The 26,015-nt window shown below is 38.8% G+C and overlaps 1 protein-coding gene across 1 annotated transcript in view; it reads left to right on the forward strand.

The window, feature by feature from the left end:
• The window catches only part of PAK3 (p21 (RAC1) activated kinase 3), a 117,674-nt gene that overhangs the window by 72,439 nt on the left and 19,220 nt on the right, over positions 1–26,015 (forward strand). The window contains exons 11-16 of the mRNA XM_079911637.1: positions 1,871–1,934; positions 20,472–20,520; positions 20,834–20,946; positions 22,722–22,839; positions 24,070–24,169; positions 24,675–24,871. Coding sequence (XP_079767763.1) covers positions 1,871–1,934; positions 20,472–20,520; positions 20,834–20,946; positions 22,722–22,839; positions 24,070–24,169; positions 24,675–24,871 — 641 coding nt within the window. The remainder of the gene's footprint in view (positions 1–1,870; positions 1,935–20,471; positions 20,521–20,833; positions 20,947–22,721; positions 22,840–24,069; positions 24,170–24,674; positions 24,872–26,015) is intronic.

Consider the following 26,015-nt stretch of genomic DNA (forward strand, 5'->3'; position numbering starts at 1 on the left):
TACACTTAAATAATAAATAGGAATTCATGGGTTTGATAGGAAAGGGAAAGGGGGAGCATGTCTAAAGACCAAAGCCTTGGATAGTGATGGTGTTGCTAGGATATAAAGTCGGAGGGACGGAGAGGAAAGGAATAATATGAGGTCAGACTGGTTAGGTAGGAGCTAGATGCTGCTGGATGGTAAAGGGCCTTCTATGCCAGACTAAGAAATTTGAAATTGATCCTGTAGTAAGGGGGAACTTTTGACGATTTATGGATAATGGAGTGAAATCACTCTGAAGTAGGCTGACCACACATCTCAGTTTATCCAAGACAGTCTTCGTTTATGAGTTACATGGTTACCCTATTCCAAAGGCATTGTGGACAAGGAATTAGAGAAGGCAGAGTTTAGAGGTAGGTCACGACCAGCACAATTGTTTGAACAAGAGATGTTGAGGACCTGAACAATGGCAGTGGCCATGGGTATGAAGAGGAGGGAATGGATAAGAGTGACAATTAGGAGATAGACTCCACAGACCTTCTCTTAATTAGTTCATGTGTATAAATCTTGTTATACTAACTGACTCTACACTTCTTTGAATAGGGGCCATGTTAGTAAGATATAACTTAAAGGTAATGATACTGATTTTTGCTTCCATAAGGAAAGAAGGGAGGGCCAGAAGGATCCAAATAAATGATTCCCTTCCAAGTAGTCCACTTGAGAACTTATTCCCACGATGCTGCCGTGGCACGGAATTTTTCTGTACCTATTTGAGCATTGCATTGGAGAGTCAATGTCACTTCCTTTAGATTTATTCTGAGTGGTGGCAAGTATTGACTGGACTGGAAATTTTGAAATTGCAAAAACCAATATTTTTTCCCAGAGCCAAACATGATAAATGAATGGTTTTCTTGTGCGGCTTGTAAACTGACTCCACAATGTTTGGAACAACCTATAGAAACAGAAAGTAGGTGAGTGGTTGCCTAGGGATGGGTTGGTAAGCAAAGAGGGGACCAAGAGTGACTGCTAACAGGTACAAGATTTCTTTTTAGGATGATAAAGATGTTCTAAAATGAGATCATGGTAAAATTGAGTAAATTGGCACAACTCTAAAAATTTACTAAAAGCCACTGAATTGTACACTTTGAGTGAACTTTATGGTATGGAAATCATATCTCAGTAAAGCTGTTAAAAATGTTTGGAGTGCTAATAGGGGCCTAGGTTCAGGGATGTATGGAGTTTTTTTAGGATTTTATTTTATAATCATACAAATTTTTATTAAGGTATAGTTGTTTTACAATATTATATTAGTTTCAGGTGTACAGGGATGTAAGTTTTTTTAAAACAGTAAGTCTCATTACTTTATGATTAACCTTTATTCTTTATTAGAGCCATTCCCCATCCCCCATCGCCCTTAGTGCAGTACTGGGTGCATATTAATTGCTCAAGAGATATTTTTCCAGCAAAACTGAATGTACTGTAGCACTCGATTTTACTCCAATTCAGAGAAGATAGTGATTTTATTAAATACTATGTGCAAGTCCTTAGATGTTTTAATCTCCTAATCTACAGTATCCTTTTATGGGAACTTTTTATAAATGTTGGGTTATGATCAGTCCTTCTTGCTTCCCAAACGTCATCAATTTTGAGTATAAGCATCTGGGTTATTACTACTAGTTTAATTAATATATTACTGTTTGTTACTTTAATAAAATATATCATTATCCATATAAATTATAGAAATCACATAAGAATATTGCTGTAATATTTTATTTGTCATTGACTCTGGCATCTTAAATTTTAATATTAAATAGAGGAAAATCAATCAATTTAAATCTCTCTCTCTCTCTCTCTCTCTCTCTCTCTCTCTCTCTCCCCTCCCTCCCCTCAGGAAGCATTGTGAGTGTTGGTGACCCAAAGAAAAAATACACAAGATTTGAAAAAATAGGTCAAGGGTAAGTGATTATTATGTGAACTATCAAAAGATGAGCACCAGAGACATATATTAAAGTGCAATAACAGTTTGAATTTCTGGTAAATTATGCTTCTCATTTTCTAGGTTACATTCATGTTTTGCATTCTTAATATCGGCCTTTCTGGCTGTCAGACTGTTCATTAACCTAGGAACATATCCTGCTGGAATCTGCACTATTGTTAGCTTAACAGTGAATTATTTACTGATGCTTTCATCCCATAGAGTTACACGATTCAAACCGATTCGTCTCGAAAAGCAGTAGAGTTATAGAAACCTCTAAGCTTGTATGAAAACCCCCTTTATCCCCGTCCCCCTCTACATCTGTATGGATGTTATGCTTAAGATCCTGTTTCATTCTCAGACTGTAAAGTGACAGAGTGATGGTAAGGAAGGTCCTGATTGAGTGATCCAGAGGTGGGCAGAGTTGGCTATCTGAGTAAGGAAGAAATAGATCAATAATCCCTAAATGGGATGGAGTGTATCATTTTCACTTAGTATGCTCGTAGGAATAAAGATTCCCAGGCTCCACTGCCAGAGATTTGATTCAGAAGTCTGGAGCGGGGCCCAGGAATCTGAACTTTGGGACAGTTCCTCAGATAATCCTGACCATCAACTAGACCTGGAAACCAGGGGGCTAGATCATTCACCAGAGCTAACGGTGGGAGTCACCAGTTCTACAAGCCAGCTGTAATTAGACATGTTTCTCAAGCCTTCACGTGAAACTAAACAGGAGTGCCTGAGTAGGCAACAGGGTTTGAAACAGGGAAATGTTTTGTTTAAAGAGAAATGAAGCGTTCTAAAGGGGTGTCCTTAAATGGGAAATGAGACAAGATATTTAGGCGTACCAACAACTGTATGTCAGGCACCCCAGAGGTCTCCTGACTGAAACAAGGGGCTGGGAAGAAAGGGATACAGCTAATGTGGCTGCAGAATTGTCCTAGCCCCTCAGCCACTGGAGTCTGTTTTCAGATAAGGGAATGTAGGATTTCTTCAAGCACCTCACTGCTTTTCCTGGGATCCTTAGCTTCAGAAAATTATAGACTGTATATAAGCTTGACTGTTTTTGTGATTTTTTGTATTTTATTTCGTTTTCCCCCAGCTTTTTTACTAAAGTTTCTTTTGAAATTGCCAACTTATCTCGGGAAATAAGGGAAAACATTCATTAGACATTTTGGCTAGAGGGTAAGAGGGACACTCTTGGGGACTGTGCCTGGTGGGAATCAAGGTGAGAAGACCCTAAGAAGGGGGCAGAAACTAAGGGAGAAATATATGGCCAAATGTCTTCTTGCAGTGGAAACCGTAAGTTTGCTGCATTTAAACTTTCTAGGAGGGCAAAATATATACCTGTTTGTGCTCTTGCTTCTTTCTTTGTCATTTGCTGTCACTGGTATTCTCCCATGCTCCTAAAAAAAGGTTTTGTGGTCTCTAGAGGACCCCTAAAACTTAACAAGTCAAATAGTATTTCTGCCCATTGCTCTAGGACAGTGCTGTCCCCTAGAACATTCTGTGATGATAGAGATGTTCTACATCTGCACTGTCCTATATGATAGCCACTAACATTGTGGCTATGGAGCACTTGAAATGTGTCTAGTGCAAATGAGAGACTGTATTTATTTGAATTAATTTATTTGTTCAGCGCACGCTTATTGAACACCAACTATATGCCAGGCACTGTTAAACGCGAGAGAAGCAGAGCTCACTAATGATAGTGTGGGCCCTCAAGGAACTTACAATCTATAGTGATGAATGCTTGAAGAGGCTAAATAGGGTACCTTGGGTGACATGCTTACTCAATTCACCCAAGTGCAGGGTAGGGCTGGCTTCTGTAGCCATTATTTCACCTGGAGTTTTCCTCCTTAACTTCTAGTGAACTAGAAGTTCTAGTGAACTGGTTGCTTTACTTAAGTCAGGAAGCCGTGCCTTCTCAAGTCCATGTACAAACCTCAGCTCACTTTCTTTTTGTCCAAAAGGTTAACACCACAAGGCAGGTTAAAAGAACACAGTATTTTGTACTAAGGTGACTTGGAAGGCGAAAGTTACCTTTTAGATTTTAGTTTAATCTAGTTGGATCTTTGATGGAGCTAACAATAGGAAATGATACACAATCCATAGAGAAGTAGCATTCCAGATCTTTGCTGTCCAATATGGTAGCCATGTGGTTATTGAGCACTTGAAATGTGGCTAGTCCAAACTGAGGTAAGCTACAAGTATAAAACATGCACCTGATTTCAAAAAGTTACTATGAAATAAACAATGCAAAATGTCATATCAATAAATGTTATATTGGTTACATGCTGAAATATTTTACATACATTGTGTTAAATAAAATATATTATTAAAATTAATTTCACCTTTTGAGCTTTTGAAAATAGAGTTTCCCCCAAATATAAAATATGGTTCACATTATATGTCTAATGGACAAACACGGCCCTAGTTGTAGGTTTAAATGGGAGCTATTTATTTATTCATAAAGTGTTTTTATATTCGGAGTTGTCTTTTGGGGAGCGGAAAATGCTATAATTTTGTTTTGATTGCTCATTCTCACTTAGACCCAACTGAGCCAAAAATATCATTAAATTCAGAAAAGAAAAAAAAGTAAGAGATGGTTTCAAATATCTCCCAGATACTAGGTAATGAAGCAAGACTGATTCCTCCAGGAACAAAGATTAGGCTGCCAAACAACTTGGCATACCAAAGAGATTTCCCCTCCTGGTTGTTATTTATGCTTCTGACCTCTGAAGGTGCAAGAGGAAAGTTCTCTATTTCTGCATACCTTTGTAAAGCCCTTATAATCTACAATGAAAAATCAAAGGAGAAATCCTGCTTGCGCTGCGGAAAGTTCTCTTTTATATTCCCAGCAAGTTCATCATTTTCAAGAATGATGAAACCAGCAGAGAGTTCACTCATAGACCCCTTTCAACTTTTAAATAAACCCTTAGAGGGTGGGGAGTCTTTTTGATTTATCCTTTTGTCGCCTTTACTGTCTAGCATAGTGCTGTTGTACTTGGTGGATCCCCCCAAAACAATTTTGTACAGTTTCGATCAACAGTCAGAGTTCATTTGGCCAAACTCAGGGATTTACAGAGCTTCCCCTGTCTGCTTCCCCCATCTCTCTGGATCTGTTTTTGCCTCAATAAATATTTGTTGAACTAATGAAAATGTTTGTCTTTCTAGCTCTCCTTTTCCTCTGTCCTCTGTCTTTTCATGAGTATATACATGTGTATCTTGCTCTTTCTGTCTCTGTTTTTTGCAGTGTGTCTTTAACTGTTTCTCATAATCACTAGATCAGCCTCACCACATCTGATTTTGTTCTCCTTTGGGTATTTGTGTGTGCTGCATGTCTGTCTTTTTCATCCATGTTGGCTTCACCTTCTGCCCATTTTCACACACACACCCAACCAAAATGGTCATAAAATCAAGATGTAATTATTTAGCTTTTTAAGATATAAGCTAGTAACTTAAATCTATTTATTTACTGTAACTCTATCATTTATTTAATTAACGAATTATTTTTTTTTCATTTTTGGTAGATTTTTGTTCTCTGTTCTTAATTTTTAAAGGGATGAGCAAAATATTGTTTTATTTCTTTCTAGACCAGAAAAGAACCCACTTACATTAATTTTTCTTTTATTTAAATTGCTCTCAATGGATTTTCCCATGAATTATTGACCAAGTTAGATAAACTCGTCTCTACTCTCAATTTATAGAGTTTTTTTTTCTTTTCATTGATGGTGACATTCAAACCTATGTCCGTAATCATTTGGAGCTAGGAATAATCAGCCCCAGTATTCCATTTTTAGCTCCCCGGAGCACAGCAGCTTACTCTTGGGAGCTGGATTTGAGAGGAACCTCTCCATTAATCACCCTCATCTACTTGGAAAACAAAATTTTTCCAGCATGGGTTTCTGCCATCCCAGCATTCAGGCCTGGGGCCAGAGAATTGGGCTCCATTTTCCATAAATCAAATTCAGAATTGCATGTCTAATCATTTGAGGCCATAGCTGTGAGTGGAAAGCTAAAAATGACATTATTTCATCAGGTTTGCTGTGAAAAGTGTTCTGTACGTGGCCACCAAATCTAAATATTTTGAGCAGATGTATGTAAAGTTTTAAAAAAAACAGAAAGAAAGAAAAAGGGACTGGTACCCCCCAAAATATCATTAACTTGACAATATGAGTTTGTCAGAAATACATCTGGTGGAGACTTAAAGAATCTTCACTCTTTAGGATAGTTATATAAAAGAACTTGTTTAATAAATGAGGTAGGGTGAGACAGCAAAATTAAATATTTATTTTCAGTCAACAGCTATCATTGGCAAACCTGTGTAATTCCTGAGTAAGCAGTAGCTACGTAACAGAGGGCTGAATTCACGAACATTGGCAGCTGTCCGAACATATTTCTCATTAATATATTTGAATTCATTTTAAGGTCTTTCCTTAAATGAGAATGCACTGAACAACAGACTCTTTTTCTCTTTGAGGTTTCCATTTGTTTTCTCTTCAACATTATAATAAAACAAATATTTTTGAGGAAGCAGCTCAGAGGAAATGGTTTGGATCCAGTTTAACAAATAACGTGTTTCCTTCAGCGAAATTTTGTTGAGGGCCTACTATGTGTAGTGCAGAGTAGTAGTTAAGAACCAGGTTCTGAACATTTGATGGGGAGAAACGGAAAGTTGTATCAAGAAGTAAGCAGGTCCGCCCTACTCCCAAATGCGTGTACCTTTCCCCCATACTTTATCCACACACTATCTTCACTGTCATCTCCCCCATGAATCTCTCTCTCTGGCTACCCCAGCCCTAACTCATCTTTTCTGTGTATGTCCTGAGTCCTACAGCTTTGATCCATACAGGCATGTCTACACCACTTATATCTTAGCTTGTCTAGACATGTAAAATTGCTTGAAACTTTGAAAACCCTGATGGAATAAAGGGAGAATTTGGGGGAAATTTGAAGAGAAAGACAGAGTCCAGATTCTGAAATCAGAAGGCTGTGGGCAAGTTATTTAGTTTCTTTAAGCACCAGTTTTCTGTCATTGTAAGCAGAATTCACATACCTCATAAGGTTGTGAGAAATGAATGAGAGAAGGTATTTAAAGTGCTTTGCACAGTACATGGCACATAGTGAAGGACTCCATAAACGATAAGTTATTTTTAGGGGTAAAAGTCACACCCACAGTTACTATTATTATATAGAGCAAAATACAGTAAGTAATGTAATGTAATTATAAAGAGCTATGGGGTGGCTTCTCTGGTGGCGCAGTGGTTGAGAGTCCGCCTGCCAATGCAGGGGACGCGGGTTCATGCCCCGGTCCGGGAAGATCCTACATGCCGCGGAGCGGCTGGGCCCGTGAGCCATGGCCGCTGAGCCTGCGCGTCCGGAGCCTGTGCTCCGCGACGGGAGAAGCCGCAGCGGTGAGAGGCCCCGTGTACCGCAAAAAAAAAAAAAAAGAGCTGTGGGGACAGATCATTTATAGCCATGGAGGAGATATGATGAAGAACTCTTCAAGGAGGGTGCGTTTGAATAGTGACTTGAGAAGATGTGGGATTTAACAAATTGGGATTATGGGAAGTTTCCGTTGAAGAAAACCAAATGAAAACTCACTTCAGACTGTAGGTTTCATTCATTTTGATATCCCTAGGGCGTGCAACGATGTCTGGCATAGAGTAAATACTCAGCAAGTATTGGATGAATGAGTATCAAAAAGACCAGAAGAATTAAATCAAGAATTCCAATTCTATAGACAGTCAAAGGTACAGTTTGGCAGGAGAATTAACAGGAAATAATGCTAGAAAGATCAGTTGGGGCTGTGTTATGGAACAAATTGAGAGATACAAGCAATACTGTGGGGTGTTTTATTTGTTTGTTTGTTTGAGTTTAATTCTTTTAAGTAGATAATACTTGGACATGGTATAACATTCAGAAGGTACAGAGGAGTAGACAGTGAAAAGTAAGTGTCCCTCCAACCCTTTTCCCTCAGCCTCCCAGTTACCCTGCACAAAGGAAACTTCCAAAAAGATGTTGTTTCTGGTTTCGTATGTAATATTTTCATAGAATCTCTGCGCACATACGCGGACCTACAAACACACACACACACACACACGTGTGCAAGTGTGCTCACACACACCATGTATGCTCAAATATTAGGTGTTTTAATTCACCTAAATACACAAACTATCAGATATATGAATAAATGGTGAATGTCCACTTGTGATGTTTAACTCGTTAATTCACCCTTATTTACATATTTAAAACCACACATTGTATAAATTAGGAGAGATTTTTCTACTCTCACATTTCACGAGCGGTATAATTCAAAATCTGCCTGTGCATCTGTATTGTTTTTGTAATTCCAGAGCCCCTTTTTGAGTCCCCCAGCAGTTAGCTAAGTACATCATCTGACTTCCTTCTAAGATCTTTGAGATAAAATATTTTTTAACCTACGTATGATTCTGTGCCTGGATATTTTATTCCTAGTTACAATTACCCATTTGTACAACATTCAGATGACTGTTTTCCAAATCTGTCCTGTAGGTGTATATTTAAATCTTCACAACGTAACTTTCTACTATATCACTTTTTAAAGTTTCTGTTACAAATGTTCAGACTTACACAAGAGTACAGAAAATAGTATAGGACCTCCCATATTCTTATGACCCAAATTCAACATTTATCAATGTTTTTAATATAATCACGATGCCGTTATAACGCAAGAGGGAAGAGATATGGGAACATATGTATATGTATAACTGATTCACTTGGTTATAAAGCAGAAACTAACACACCATTGTAAAGCAATTATACTCCAATAAAGATGTAAAAATAAATAAATAAATAAAATATAACGCATATATATAAAAATTTAACCTCTAACACCCAGTCGATAATCAGAGTTGTCCAGTTGTCTAAAAAATGCAGTTTGTATAGTTGATTTGTTCAAATCAGCATCCAAAAAAGATTCACATATCACATTTGGTTGTGTCTCTTAAGTCTCTGTACTCTAAAGCATCCGCCTTCTTTTACCACTACCACTGACTTACTGAAGAAACTCATCAGCATCTTGTAGAATATACACTTTCTGGATTTGTCTGTTAGTTTCATTTGATGCCATTTATCTTTCTCCCATATTTCCTGTATTTCCTATAAATGGCAGTTAGATCTAGAAGCTTAATTGGGCTGAGGTTCAATTTTTGGCAAGGTTTCTTCATAGGTGGTGGTGCTATATGTTTCATATTATATTGTATCAGGAGGTACAGTGTCATATTATATTGTATCAGGAGGTACAGTGTCTAATTGTCCCATATTTTAGTGATGAGTAGATTGATCAGAAGATTCAGTGGGTGATTGTCCCCTCCCCTGCAAAGTTGTCATCAGCCTTTCATCTAATGATTTCATCTATTGATGATTATTGCCCAGATCAATTATTTCATGAGGGGTTAACAGAATGGCAATTTTCTAATTCTGTCATTCCTTCTACACTTATCAGTGAAAATACTTTTGTATTTTAGGGAGTCTTTGATTACCCTGAAATATAGTTCATACAGGGAAATCAAGATAAATCCTTAATTTTTAAATTGCCCGTTTTCAGTGTAAGATGTTGGTACCCACGCTACTTCCAAAAGTGTCCAATGAAAGGTGTTTTGATTTTTTTTAAGTGGGAGAAGAAGGCATTCTCTTTTATTTAAAAAAATATCTTTATAAACTCATGGGATTTTTATGTTTTCAATTTGTTTCAATTAATCTCATTTATTATTGTTTTTGATGGTCAAACTGTCCCATCTTTGGCTACTGGGAGCCCTTTTCAGTGCATTAATTTGAAAGTGACCTTTAAAAAGCTTGTTTATGATATCTAACACCTGCAGTTATGAGATCATACCTTTAGAAATAATTTATTTACATCATTTCTTTCCAATTCTGACAGATACTCTTTATGAGAGTCCCAAACTAGCATTGATTGAGACTATTTCAACCTAATATATCTCTCCTAAACCGTACTTTATGGATAAAAATAAATGGATATGGAGAATTACTACATTACATGAGCGATTTTATAAGGATTTGAATACAAGGCAATTCCCTTTTTCTCCTGAGGAAAAAATTGGGGGAGAGCCCCTTACCTTGTATTTGGGTATACGTGGTACATTTCTCCTTGTGTGTGTGTGTGTGTGTGTGTGTGCGCACGCGCGCGTGCACGATGCATGTATTTTTAACACAAATGTTAAAACGTTATATATCTCCTTTTCTATTATGTGCCTATGTCTTAGAGATGGTTCCATGTTCATACCTCATTCTTTTTAACAGAGGCACAGTGTTTTGTTGTTTGGATGTACCATACTTTATTGAATTAGGCCCCCATTGGTAGACATTTAGTTTGTTTCCAATATTTTGCTGCTATAAACAAGGCTTCAGTGAAGATCCTGACAAGCCACTTCATACATATGCGGATTTATCATTAGGATAAATTCCTAAAAGTGGAATTGTTACATTAAAGGATATGTGCATTTTGCATTTCTGAGTTGCCCTCCATAGAGGTTGTTCCATTTAACACTCCCACCAGCAGTGTTTGAGGGTGCCTGTTTGTCCACACTCCCGCCAACACAACCGTGTTCAAATATGTGGGATTTTAGTACTATAATAAAAATTGTCCCCACACCGATCTTCAAAGGGGAAAGTGTTTAAGAAAGGAATTCTAACAAGAAATTATGTGTCGAAACAAAAGGCTATCCTGAAGAATCCATTCGTCGATATAGCCCATGTTTGTATTACGCCAAAGTATCTTTTGTTGCATGTAGTATCTCTTCGTATAGATTAGATCAGCCAAGCAGCTAAATTTGTCAGCAGCTGACAGTGGGAGCATTTCTTGAAATCATTTTCCTCCTATGCATAAAGATATGTATCCGACCAAAGGAATTTTTATCTAACATCTGGGTCTTTGCCAATCGTATCATTATGTAGAATGATGATATGACCAACTCATCAGTAATGGCAAACAAACATTTTTTGGAAGCCTCCAATCCCCATCCCTCTAAATTAATTTTAGTTTCAATGCTTGAGAAAGTAAATATATCATGTTAGGTATTTTTCAGACTTATCTCTGCTACTCAGTGAGGAGCCCTCTTTTTCTTAACTCTAACATGACGTTCCCATATGGAAGATGAATATTTTTGAAACTCGTTTCTTAAAGGACTTGATGAATAACAGCTTGTTTTGCAAATCTGACAAAGTAGCGTACAGCACAGAACTCAGGGATAAGTGCTGAGAATAAAGTGCTCTGACTTGTTTTTCTTTGCTCAAGAAACTGTGGGCAAGAGCAGAAGTGGTGTCTAGAGTGCTTACAGAAGCGATTCTTTGGGTGAGACCACCCACCCCAAAAGTATTTGCTTCCTCATCAGATCTATTTTGGGCCATACAAGGTAGAACACAGCTATGAGGCACTAAATAGATGTGGTCTGAGCTTCATAATAGGCTTTGTGATGAAGGGGATTGGAAATACATTAGCATTTGTGAAGAACAATGTTTATGGAGCAATGGAAGATGCTCTTTGTTCTACTTAATGCTCTTAAATGCCCTGTGTTGTGTGCTGTCCCTTGTAAAGAAAGATGATGCCACTCAGTCAACCACCATTAGCAGAGTTTGCACTTCAAGTTGTTTTTTCCAGCCATAGTAATGAGCTTGTATTAAGCCACCCGCCCCCCTTTCCTGTCTAGGCCCTCTTGAAACCAGTGGCACACACAGGGAAACAGCTGCTTAGACTTAATGTTGGAGTGAGTAGTTGAGAGTTAGCTGGCCTTTCCAGGGATTAAGGCCTGTAAATGTGGCCTCATTATCACTGGACTATAATCTACTGAGCTCCCTAGCACCACACCCATAATGTGTTACAGCTCTATTTAAAATTAGATGATCATGAATACTCTGGGAAAGGTCATGCCCTAGCTAAAGAACAAAAAATTCCGTTACTATTTATAATCCTAGTAATTAAAAACTGTACCCCCTGGCCCTCGCTACATTCTGTGTACTTAGAAAGGGACTTAGATAACATGATTTTTTGGGCAATTTTATTGTTTTTAATTTAGTGATAGGTTTTTTGTTTGTTTGTTTGTTTTGTTTTGTTTTTTGCGTTACACGGACCTCTCACTGTTGTGGCCTCTCCCGTTGCGGAGCACAGGCTCCGGACGCGCAGGCTCAGCGGCCATGGCTCACGGGCCCAGCCGCTCCGCGGCATGTGGAATCTTCCCGGACCGGGGCACGAACCCGTGTCCCCTGCATCGGCAGGCGGACCGTCAACCACTGCGCCACCAGGGAAGCCCGATAGTTTTTAATTGAGTGGCAAATTATAGAAAACACTCTGAATCTTTCCCTTTCTGGCAGAGTTATTGCAAGCCGTACTAACGCTGCTCCTCACCATTCCGGAGCCCTAAAGGACATATGTCTCAACAAAACAAGGAAATGTATGGTAGCATTGAAAAATATATCTGTATATTTTTATATCTAGTGAATTAATACAGTGAGACAGTTTCTACATAGGGGCCTACAAGGAGTAATTGTATCTTAAATACTCGGCAGAAGATAAAGTCCAGTCCTAAGCACTAATTCTGGGTCCACTTCACTCTTGGCCACGTGACCAATCTTAACTGATTCAGAAAACGGAAGAACCATCTTGTATGGTTATGCCAAAGGAATCAGACTTATTGTGCTCAGGGACAAACTAAATGGTTCACAAGGGGGCACATGGACTAAGCGAATAGAAAATTAGAGGCAAGAGAAGTATTTTAGGGAGGTGGCTTAGCATAGTAGATACAAACGTGGGCTTTGGGAAGTACCACAGTTGCACTTAGCACTTAGCATTGCTGTAAAAATGCTAAAGATCTATAACAGAACATGAAATGGTGGTTAAGAGCATGGGCTCAAAAATATACAGTGGAGAAAAGATAGCCTCTTCAATAAGTGGTGCTGGGAAAACTGGACAGCTACATGTAAAAGTATGAGATTAGAATACTCCCTAACACCATACACAAAAATAAGCTCAAAATGGATTAAAGACCTAAATGTAAGGCCAGAAACTATCAAACTCTTAGAGGAAAACATAGGTAGAACACTCTATCACATAAATCACAGCAAGATCCTTTTTGACCCACCTCCTAGAGAAATGGAAATAAAAACAAAAATAAACAAATGGGACCTAATGAAACCTCAAAGCTTTTGCACAGCAAAGGAAACCATAAACAAGACCAAAAGACAACCCTCAGAATGGGAGAAAATATTTGCAAATGAAGCAACTGACAAAGGATTAATCTCCAAAATTTACAAGCAGCTCATGCAGCTCAATAACAAAAAAACAAACAACCCAATCCAAAAATGGGCAGAAGACATAAATAGACACTTCTCCAAAGAAGATATACAGGTTGCCAACAAACACATGAAAGAATGCTCAACGTCATTAATCATTAGAGAAATGCAAATCAAAACTACAATGAGATATCATCTCACACCGGTCAGAATGGCCACCATCAAAAAATCTAGAAACAATAAATGCTGGAGAAGGTGTGGAGAAAAGGGAACACTCTTGTACTGCTGGTGGGAATGTAAATTGATACAGCCACTATGGAGAACAGTATGGAGGTTCCTTAAAAAACTACAAATAGAACTACCATATGACCCAGCAATCCCACTACTGGGCATATACTCTGAGCAAACCATAATTCAAAAAGAGTCATGTACCAAAATGTTCATTGCAGCTCTATTTACAATAGCCAGGACATGGAAGCAACCTAAGTGTCCATCGACAGATGAGTGGATAAAGAAGATGTGGCACATATATACAATGGAATATTACTCAGCCATAAAAAGAAACGAAATTGAGTTATTTGTAGTGAGGTGGATGGACCTAGAGTCTGTCACACAGAGTGAAGTAAGTCAGAAAGAGAAAAACAAATACCATATGCTAACACATTTATATAGAATCGAAGGGGGAAAAAATGGTCATGAAGAACCTAGGGGCAAGACGGGAATAAAGACACAGACCTACTAGAGAATGGACTTCAGGATATGGGGAGGGGGAAGGGTAAGCTGTGACAAATTGAGAGAGAGACATGGACATATATACACTACCAAACATAAAATAGATAGCTAGTGGGAAGCAGCCGCATAGCACAGGGAGATCAGCTCCGTGGTTTGTGACCAGCTAGAGGGGTGGGATAGGGAGGGTGGGAGGGAGGGAGACGCAAGAGGGAAGAGATATGGGAACATATGTATATGTATAACTGATTTACTTTGTTATAAAGCAGAAACTAACACACCATTGTAAAACAATTATACTCCAATAAAGATGTTTAAAAAACTTTTTTAATTAAAAAAATTTTTTAAATACAAAAATAAATAAAACAATGAAAGTTGCAGACGAAAATAAAAAGAGCATGGGCTGTGGAGTCGAACCAATGCTTTTTTTTTTTTTTACAGTATATTGGGTTTTTTTAAATTTGTTAATTTTATTACTTAAAAGTTCTCCTGTATTTTCTAATTGTACTAGTATATTTTTTTAACATCTTTATTGGAGTATAATTGCTTTACAGTGGTGTGTTAGTTTCTGCTGTATAACAAAGTGAATCAGCTGTATGTATACATATATCCCCATTTCACCTCCCTCTTGCGTCTCCCTCCCACCCTCCCTATCCCACCCCTCTAGGTGGTCACAAAGCACTGAGCTGATCTCCCTGTGCTATGCAGCTGCTTCCCACTAGCTATCTATTTTACATTAAACCAATGGATTTTTGAGCTCAGCTGCTGACTCTAACTGTGTAAGCTTGGGCAAGCTACTTACCATTTCCCAGTTCCACTTTCCCCATCTGTAAAAGGAAGATAATAGAATTGACCTCACAGGGTTGTATAGGGTGAGCATTAAGTGAGCTCATGGCATTTACATAGAGAAGGCAGAAAGTGAGCCTCAATAAATGATACAACCTTTTCTAGCAGCAGCAGCAGTAGAAGTCAAAGTAGATGTAAAAAATAACCAACCTAAATGTGGATTAAATCCCTGACTGTGATCTCATTAGCACCAGATTTATACTTAGGAAACCTTATACTTGAATAATGCCCTATCCTTCTGGCTCTCTCGCTCTTATTCCCATGAGGCTCTCCTCGGACCCCGTTGAGCCCTCTAGTCCTGTTGCCCTTTCCTTTTTCTCCCAGACCATGAGCTTCTTCCTAGCCCCACTGGCCTGCCCTTCTTTCCCTCCTCTAATCTATCAATATTTCTATGCTGAAATCAGAGTGATTTATCTAAATTATAAGTCCTACCATGTTGCTGCTTTGGCAACTACTCATGATCACGTCTTGACATTGGCTCTGAGCAGGAAACATCAAAACCTGATGAAGATTACTGATAATTAAACTGACTTGTCTTGGGAGGAAAAGGGAGAAATAGTGAATTGTTTTGTTTCTTTCTGGACCCTTTCGGCTAGAAGCCAGTGTTTCCATTTGAATAGTAAGTGCTTGGCCAGGTCGGGGAGAAACTGTTGATAAAGCATGTAATGTAATGCCAGCAGTATACATCACACTGTAATTGCTGATGAGGCCCAACGGTTGAGCAATCTGTTGGTTTAACATTCTTGAATCATAGTTCACTGAACTACGGTTGAATTGAATTGAATACTTGAATTCCTAGGTTCACCAAAAGATCTCTTGCTCAAAGTTAGGAGGTTTTTGTTACTTACTAGCTGTGTCCTCTTGGGCGTACCCCCCAGCTCTCTGTGCTTCAGATTTTCCATCTGTAGTAAGGAGATTAAACTGGATGATCTCTATATTCCCTTGAGTCCTGATGAGGCATGATTTCTTTATACCATCTGAAGGACTGAGGTTTGGAATAAACAAAATCCCCATCATAAACAAATGTTCTCCCTATAGTAATTTGGCTTCAGCATAACTACAATGAAGGACTTCCCTGGTGGTGCAGTGGTTAAGCATCCACCTGCCAATGCAGGGGACACGGGTTCGAGCCCTGGTCCAGGAAGATCCCACATGCCGCAGAGCAACTAGGCCCGTGCACCACAACTACTGAGCCCACGTGCCACAACTGCTGAAGCCCGAGCGCCTAGAGCCCATGCTCCGCAATGAGAGAAGCCACCGCAATGAGCAGCCCACGGTGAAGGATAAAAGGGATCAATGTAATTAAATGGCATAAAAATCAAATTGACAGTCTTGACCATTTTAGCACACCATCCCCAATACACCAGAGAATTCGTTTTAACTGCCATCTTTGTTTGATTTCTGCCATCCTTACTGCCTGAAGTGCTGCATGATACTGACTTTTTTCTATTAAAGTGACTGACAGATTTTATAAAGATACCCATTGAGATACTTCAACATACCCCAGCTGTAGCAAAACTTGTCTTTTGGGAATTACTGTGGCATCTTGTTGGCTCAAAGACTGTTTCTTTGGGAGTACACACTACTGTGCATCACCTATTATAAGGAGAGTACTTCCCAACTTCCCCACCAAGGATTCCTTCAATTATTTGTCTTTGTGAACTCCACATTGTGCATAATAATAACTATTAAACTGTATTTTATTATAGTTTACTTCCCATACTTTATTAAGCAAAAAAACAAAAACCATATAACTGCTACTTAAAGAATTTGAGCAGCATGAGATATATATTGTAATCACAAGTTGATATAATTCTAGCTAAAAGGAAATCTATGTGATATTTTAATTAGCTTCATCTCAGGTAAATATCAAATTTCTGTTATGAATTTGAAACACCAAGATATCTTGGAAACTGCCAGATACTTAAAAAGATTTATAGTGATCCACAGATTGCAATTTGGGAACTTAATGAATATATTAGGTAGCAATTAACCTAATAAGAATGATAAGTATTATTATTGTTATTATTTGTTAGGCAATTACTATATGCCAGAACTGGTTTTAAACACTGTACACATTTAATCCTCCTTTAATCCTGAGCCACAGAGAGGTTAAATTATTTACCCAGGATCACACAACTAGGAATTGGGTGGAGGATTTGAACCCAGGGAAGTTTGAGTAGATGGGGCTGAAGCCTACTTCCTTAAGCCCTCAGCGGCCAAAAAGTGCTTTAGTAGGTGAATAAGAGAATGAGAGAGATTCACATTTATACCAGTTGAATCTTAAATTGCTGAACTATGGACAGGCATCAGAACTGGGGTGCAGAGAAGTGCTAGGAGTGCTGACACTAAGTTCTACTCTGCAGATTCGTACCTGAGTTTGTGCATTTGTGTTGAGGATTCTACGTAGGCTGGAAGTTGGGCCAATCAATAACTTATTGGTCAGAGCAGTGAATTCCAAATGCCTAACAACATGTTTGGTGTGGGGATAGGCGGTGCGAAGTGGGCTAGGGGAGGATATCACCATTATAAGACTGGGAACAAGAGTTGGGGGGAAGGGGGAAATGGTTCCCACCCAACAAGGGCATATATGCAATAAGGTGGAGGAAGGGGAAGTGAGGAGAAAAGCTCGTTTTTGAGTTAATAACCTACGTTCTAGGGTTTCAGGGTCTTTAAACTCCTGTGGAGTGGGGATTTGTGGCAATTCTATACCACAGAATGCCATAAGACCCTGGCTATTGGGATTCCAGGGTTAGTACTCTAACAATTTTAAGACAATGAGATGCTGAGGGAGGTGGGGAGTAAAAAACCAAGGATTTGAAAGGTAAAGCTCTGGAGATGCTAAAGACTAATCCCCCTTGTACTCTAAGTCAATCGCAATTTTAGCTCCTAGGCCAGTGGAAATGGACTTGGGGTGGGGGGCAGAGGGCTTGAATAAGGGGAAGGCCACTTGGGCAGGAATTTAGAGCTTCCCTCCCTAGGTTTAACTTGAACAGCTCCCATTTTATATCGAGGGTGTCTGCGTGCGGCTTCATTTGATAAAGACATTCCATACTTAAAGAAAAAGGCAAACCACTTTTCTAACGGGGGGAAAAAGGACGGAGGAGCTCCAAAAAGTGTTCAAATAGGTCAGCTTTGGCCTTTGTCCTTTTTGAAAATAGGGACAGACACTAGCAAGGATGTTTTGGCTGGGAGGTTGGGAAGGGCCAGCTAACGACTCAGTAAATGTCATCCTTTACTGTGAAACCAATAACAGCAGTGGCAGCGACAAATGATAATATACACACTACTGTATATAAAATAGATAATCAACAAGGACCTACTGTAGAGCACAGGGAACTCTACTCAATATCCTGGAATAACCTATATGGGAAAAGAATCTGAAAAAGAATAGATACATGTATATGTATAACTGAATCACTTTGCTGTACGCCTGAAACTCACAGAACATTGTAAGTCAACTGTACTTCAACATAAAATTTAAAAAAATTTTAAATAGCAGTTACCCTATTAAGTATCAGCTCTGATCTGGGCACAAGGCTAAATGCTTATATAGATTGTGCCCTTCGATTCTCTGTAGCCCAATGAGATAGGTGCTCATTTTGCAGATGCCATCAATTTTTTTGCCTCTGAAGGAATTGTGCAAGTTGGCTACAGATATAGGAATAAACCAAGTAAAGGCATTTTTGAATCATTCTGCAAATAGATTTAAGTAGTTGCTCAGGGCTTATGCAGCTGAAATACACACCAGGTTGAGGTGATCTATTCCTCTGAACCCAGGCAATTCTGAATTCAGAAGGACAAATCACAAACTGGCCTCTGAAATCAGGAATGTCTGATAGCTTATCTGTAGATTTAAGTAGAAGAAATGTTTCCTTCACAGAAAGGAACGGTTTTATTTCAATTACATGTTTGCTTGCAAAGACTTTTATTAGTTTGTTCATTGAACAAATACTTCTTGAGCACCTAGTATGTGCTCTGAACCCAGAATCTCAAACATAAAATTGAGACTGATTTGTTTAATATAAGCCTCAATCCTAAGGAATGTCTGAAATTACCAAATTTAGGTAGCATCTGTTAATTAAGTGTGATTTTTCACTCTCGTTCCAATAGATATTTAAATACCCACACCGAGTGAGGAGGACAGTAGAGTTCCTAGATGCTAGACCGTGGAATAAAAGAACCTTACAAATGAAGTAGCCCCTTTCCTGTATTTTATAGGTCAGAGAGTCAGCTGGACTTGGATTTTAAACTATATAACCTTGGGCAGATTACTTAACCTCTTTGAGCCTCAGGTTCCTCATGTGTAACATGGGGGTAAAAGCATTTGCCTTACAGAAACATGGTAAGGATTGCATAAGATTAAGTTCTTAGTGTAGTACCTGACACGCACAACACGCTCAACACACGTTTACTGTTACTGTGATCACTATATTCCAAGTGAGGGGACTGAAACCCAGAAAGGGGAAGTGACTACCTCAAGATCATATAGCTTGTTGATATTAGGGCAAACATTAGAACTCAGATCTCCGTTAGCCGTCAAATATTCCTTCTACTACGCCACCCATTTTATTCCCTAGGAGCAGGTAATGTAAACTTCCTAGGCCTGTGAGAAGTAGTTTGGCCAATCCAGGGAGAAGGGAGAAGAATAACAAGGAAATGGGTGACATAAGGAAAGACCTCCTGGACTCAGAAAACAAAACAGCAAGGGAGATAAATAGAAAGCAAAGGAGAAACAGCAATTACCAGAAAGTTTAGATCTTAACTGTAGCAGCATTACAATGCCTGCTGAATCATAGAACTGATCTCTATCCTAATTCCTTTATTCACCACAAATGTTTCAATGCAATTGACTAGGCTTTTCCTTTTTCATGGGGATGGGGTAGGGAGGTGGTTCAGAATGCATGTGTGTTTCACAGGAAGTTACTGTGAATTCAGCTTTACTAGACAATTTCTATTTTCAAAGCAAGGGAACCCCGTAATTGAAGTTAGAATAGAAGCATGAGTACTACTAAGACTTAAGGAATGATAGATTTTAAGACAATAGTGGGCTGGAGTGAAACCTAAGCATAGAAGCTGTTGCGAAATTTAACAAAAAGAACAAAATGGCTCAACAATAAAGCCACATTGTTATTGCTTTGTATAGCTACAGTGCAGGTAAGTGCAGTAAGTACCTGTACTGGGAGTGATTCATTTGTTAGACAAAGATATTCTTAAGAATTAGAAATATATGAAAAAAGCCACTCTGTCCATATGTTAAAAACAAAGATTAATTTACAGTTGCCGAAGCAAAAGATGATATAATCTTTCCTAAGGTATTTAATCAAGGACTGCAGGGTTGGTTGTGCAACGTCCAAGGAGTGTTCAAAATATTCCAGGAGTTTCCTGAAAGGAACAAGGCCATTTTGCTCAATTTATGACTGCCTAGTTCCGTGGCGCACAGGAAATCTGATTGGAGCTCCTGGCCCACCAAAAGAGATACATCATGATAGTTTGGGGAGCAATTACTATACAAAGTGGTTGTTCCTTTTGTACTTCATCCTTCATCTTGAGTTTTCTGATTTCCCTCTCCTGGAAATGATTACATGTAATTCCAAATCAAATATATTGATAACACTTTGATTGCTTGTTCATTTGATCCTTTTCACTTTCACAGGGCATCAGGTACTGTTTATACAGCGCTAGACATCGCCACAGGACAAGAGGTAAGTGTTAACATTCAATTCTGACTTCTACTTTCCTTTATTCATATTGATCAGAATTCCTCTTCGACGGCATCTGTGCCTGAAAAAACGGGTAGCACTGAGTTGACATATGTTGACTTCACTGGCGTCCAGAGTATCTGAAGTGAATGACGAATTCATGATTGGCCAAAGAAAAGCAGCGTGGGTTTGTGGCATCGAGGAAGAGCTTAGTAAAATAAAGAATCTGTATGCCTGACACTGATTCCAAAAAATATGGCTGTTCGTGTTTAGTCAGATGATGGTAATTCATTCTTGCATTTTAATCATTATTCAGGTGGCCATAAAGCAGATGAACCTTCAACAGCAACCCAAAAAGGAATTAATTATTAATGAAATTCTGGTCATGAGGGAAAATAAGAACCCCAATATTGTTAATTATTTAGATAGGTAAGTGTTTTCTCTCGTCATGTACTTGTTTTCTTTATGGGATATCATTTTCTTGGCCAATTATTTTTATTTAGGATCTATTCATTTAGCATCCATTCTACAAATAGTTCTCAAATGCTACAGAATATTGAGTATCAGATCTATTGCTAAACTTGCACCCAGTTATCTGTGTCCACGCATTAAACATTTGAAGACACACTTTATGGTCTTGCTTCTAAACATGAGCAGTTTGTGTAATTTCCTTTTGAGGATTGTGACCCCCTATTGCCAGGAAGTAGGCTATTGCATATAGGAGAGAGCTGTGGTGTTTGAAACGTTTCATCAAGTGTTTGTTTGGAGTCAGTGCAGTCTCTGGCTATCTAAGTAAAGGAGGCAGACTACAATGGCCCTGCTTTCATGGGTGTTTTGTGATGAATTGACAGTGAGGTCTAGGGAATTGAGACTTTAATCTCAAACCTTTTTCCTAGACCGGGTAATTAATGCCTCTTTCATCAGCGGCATTAGCAGTGGGTTATTAATAGGCATTTAAAGACAGCACTAACTCTTCAGTTGTGGTTTAACATCTGTCTCATTCAGTTTCAATAAGTGTTTGTTTAGTGCCACTGTGCTGTGTACTCTGAGGGGATACAAAGGAAACAAGACCAGGTCTACAACCTCAGTGAGTTTCAGATCTTGCTTTCTGTGTTTTGTGCCAAGTAGACCAGTGAGTGGTACAGAAGGAGGCAAAAGGGGGGCAAAACGAAGGAGGGTCAGGTTTTATAGTCGAAATCAGGGTTTCTTAAAGTGTCATTTAGGGACCATCTGCAGCAGAGTGACTTCACTCTACTTTTGTAATTTTGTAAAAACTGCATTTCTAAAAAATGCAGATTTCTAGGCTGTTCTCCATCACTAATGAGATATTTCATTTTTATGAAATGAGAATTTTAATGAGAAATTTCCTTTTGAACAAACTTCCCAGGTGAATCTTACGGGCACTGCAGTTTGAGCACCACTGAACAGAAAGGCTTGCTTCATACTGACGTTAAGCTGGGGGCAGGGTAGAATTGTCAGGGTCATTCCATTCACTGTAATTTCTCTCTCTTGCTGAGCAGGGGAAGAGAGAGACCTGATCGTACTGCTAAAGTGCCTTCAGATGATCCCAGGGGTTTGAATTTGCCCACGTTGCTCTGGTGACCTGCCTCTCCATATTTGATCACTTGGGCTGTGTCCCTCAATAACTACTTAAAGATAATGGGCATGTCATAACTGACTTCTATCAGAACAGAGACCTCAGCCCAGTAAATCCATTGCCAACATGAGTCTCTTTGATTTTCTTTGATTCAGCCACTACCTGAAAAGATTTCTGTAATTAATTGAGCAGAATCAAAAATAATGCTGAGATCTGAATAAATTATCCTGTAAAACTGTATGCCATGGGTCAGTTCAGTCCAAGAAATCAACACTGTGGCTTGAGTTATCCAAAAGGGCTATTCACTGATCCTGTTCATTGAAACTAGCTTTTTACAATGGAAGGATTGACAGTAGTCAGTCACCAGAGGCCTCCTTGCTCTTTTCCTTCCTTCCATGGTGCACTTTTATCTGATGATCCTTTGATTTCCATGCATATTCTCTTCTAATGTTAAGGAAGTGTCTCATACGCGTTATTGATATTTTCCTCTTGTTATGTAATGTGCCCGAAAGCAGAGACTAACTGCACGTTCCCTTCTTAATGGAAATATAGAAGGGTCTCCACTTCCTTAGGCCTGAGTCAACGTCTTTTTCTTCTCTCGTTGTAGCTACTTAGTGGGTGATGAACTATGGGTAGTCATGGAATACTTGGCTGGTGGCTCTTTGACTGATGTGGTCACAGAGACCTGTATGGATGAAGGACAGATAGCAGCCGTCTGCAGAGAGGTAAGAAAATAGAACATTTCCCTGGTTGATGAGAACACCAAGATTGACAGTTTTTTATCCTTGATTATTCAGAATGTTTGTAACATCAAAGTAGCAATAGTACATCTTTTGTACTAAAAAACAATTGAAGAGCTTAACTCCAATTTAAATCCTAACCCTCCCTCCCCAGCCCCTTTGTTTATTTTAGTTGCTTTGCTGTGGATCTTTTTGAGTTCTATTATGCCATTCACGAGGTACCATATCTAAGCCTGCATGCTGGAGTCTCGGTGAATATGGAAAACAGTAACGTTGGCATGGAACTTCTTTCTGACTGGGGGGAATTTTTACATGACAGTGGCATATCCCTAGTTTCAAGCTAAACCAAGGATATTTTATTATATTCATTTTTTCAATATTAAAAAAAAAACACTCCTCATTGGAGTCTCATCTTGGGTGTTACCCTCTACCCCATTCGTTGAGGTTTTCTATAGACACAGGGAGGAACTCTGACCCACTGAAACTTGAAAATCAATGATAGTAAAACAAAACCAAATACTTCCAGCGGGTCTTTTGTTGTTTTTTTATTTTAAATTGTTCACTTAAATTTCCTCCTTCCCAGTATGCACACATATCCAACAAACACATATATTTCCTATTCATGCGATTAATCAAACTTAAAATATTCAGGGGATTCTTCAACCTTTAGCCTGTGGTTTCCGTCTTCTAGTATTACAATGCAAAGCCATTTCCAAACGAGTACCTATATAGTTACTTCAGAGCCTAGAAGTGGTTCCCAAACCTGGCGGTTGGTCCATCAGAAATAGCTTGGGGCACTTGTTTTAAATGCAGATTCCAGGGTTCCACTCCAGACCTACTACATGAAATCACACCACAGATGCAGATGCTTACTGTATCTGTAAACGGCCGAGCTGAATCCACATCCTCCAGATAAGTAAGTCAAAGTATGATTATAGTCATTGGTTCATGTGGCTGTATTAATGATTTAGTGCTACTTATCACACCATCACTCTTCATGTCCAAGTCTGAGTCGGGAGCTTTCACATGTATAACGCTAAGTTGCATCACTGATGTAAATGGTAACATGATTTCAAAATGGCATTGAAAACCTTTAGTAATTTATTTCACCCAACAACATAAAATTATGCCCTTGCTCAAAATTTATCTAGAAATGAAGCACATCTAAGCAAATTTTTGTGATATAATTAGAACTTTTTTTTCCTGATTCAATAGTGCCTCCAAGCTTTGGATTTCTTGCACTCAAACCAAGTGATCCACAGAGACATAAAGAGTGACAATATTCTCCTTGGGATGGATGGCTCTGTTAAATTGAGTAGGTATTATGGTTCAGACGGCATTTGAGAGAGTGTCAGGGGATTTCTACTCTTTTACTGTCTATCTTGAGAAGAAAAGGGCTATTAAAAGTGACGGGTTTGAAGGCATTTAGAGCCCAGTTTGAGGTAAAGAATTTTTCTAATGTTGTGTTCCTGTAGATCGTGACCAGATTTAGGGGATTCGATAGTTCAGAATTTCTAATGGCTTCCATCTGCTGGATGACAAATACCTAATTAGAAAACGAAAAGATTCCGTAAGTTAGAGGGAACAGTGTGGGGAGGGAACCAGATTGAGGTCTAGTAAAAATGACATCACATCAGTCGGTTATTTCAGACCCGCTTGAAATCTGGACCAGCTGAGAGGTCAGGTAACAGAAGGATATGAGCCAGGCAGTTGTAGGAGCTCAGAGTCTAACTAAAGGAAAGTATGGCCATATCTGAAAGTGACCTCTTGTAAAAGAAAAATAATTTGAGCTGATTTTAACTGACTTTTCTTCTCTGCAGCTGATTTTGGGTTCTGTGCCCAGATCACCCCTGAGCAGAGTAAACGAAGTACTATGGTGGGAACTCCCTATTGGATGGCACCTGAGGTGGTGACTCGAAAAGCGTATGGTCCCAAAGTTGATATCTGGTCTCTGGGGATTATGGCGATTGAAATGGTAGAAGGTGAACCCCCTTACCTTAATGAAAATCCACTCAGGGTAAGTCGAAAGAAAACTCAAGTACTTCATCCCCAGGAAAGGGAAAAAGCCAAATGTCATTTCTTGTCTCCACTAAAAGTGGCCAGAATGGGGTCTTTCATGGGACAAGGGACCTAGAAGCTTCAAGTTATAATTTTCAAAATTACTAGGAGTTATTTCCTGTTTCTCTTAAGATGTCTCAACAGTTATTTCAAATGCTTCGATATCGCTATTTCTAATGCCAGGGGTCTTTAAAATTCTTTAGTATAGCTTTCTGCTGTTAAAAAAAAATGTAGCTTTTTTTTTTTAAAGCAAGATGTGGGAAGAAAACAGTATTTTTATCACACGCCATGGTTAAATGATCTATCTAGGAAACACTTACTTTATAATTACTTTAACAAAGTAAATAAACACATTTCCAGACCAGCTATAATGTTTTAAATTAGATTTTGTTTCATTAGCAGTAATGATTTATTGAGCAACAGCAGCGTGGTGGGTAGTGAATGGAACACAAGATAGACACAGCCTGGTGACATCACAAACTTTATTAGACTGTCAAGTAGAAAATGAATGGAAATCGTTTGTGTTGGGTAACTCAGTTTGCTACTGCAGGATCAGAGGTTGCTCAGTACAGAAGGGAGCCAGTAGCTGTTTTGTTGAATAAAGCCTAAAGGTGAGCCAGAAGCTATGTTATATACCCAATATATAAAGGGCATCACACTATTGAGAAAAGGAAATATGCACTGATTCAAATTCTGATCTCAAAACCCGTGCAGAGCGCCAGTGCCGAAGGCATCCTGCATACTGTTTGCTTCATTACCACTAAGCGTCCAAAATTGAATTTTACCCTTAGTATATACAAAAACCATTAGTAAATGGTTAAGTGTTTACACGTTAAGCTTATAAGGTCCATATTCAAGCGAAATATATGTGGCTTTCTGTACATGTAAAGAAACCTACAGACTAATTATCTAGTTATTTTGCAGTTGAACATTTTGTAACTGGGAGCTGCGTTCCCCATGTATGGAGACGGGGACAGCCTCCTCTTCGCCCCCTTCTAATTTCTCTCTGGTACTTGGCCTCTTGTCCTAGTCCCGGCACTGATTAGAAAATAACAGATAGGAGTGAATGCCCTAATGAATGCTATGGGCTATTGCTCTGGTCT

The sequence above is a fragment of the Stenella coeruleoalba genome (assembly GCF_951394435.1).
Source record: "Stenella coeruleoalba genome assembly, chromosome: X".
Taxonomy (NCBI): domain Eukaryota; kingdom Metazoa; phylum Chordata; class Mammalia; order Artiodactyla; family Delphinidae; genus Stenella; species Stenella coeruleoalba.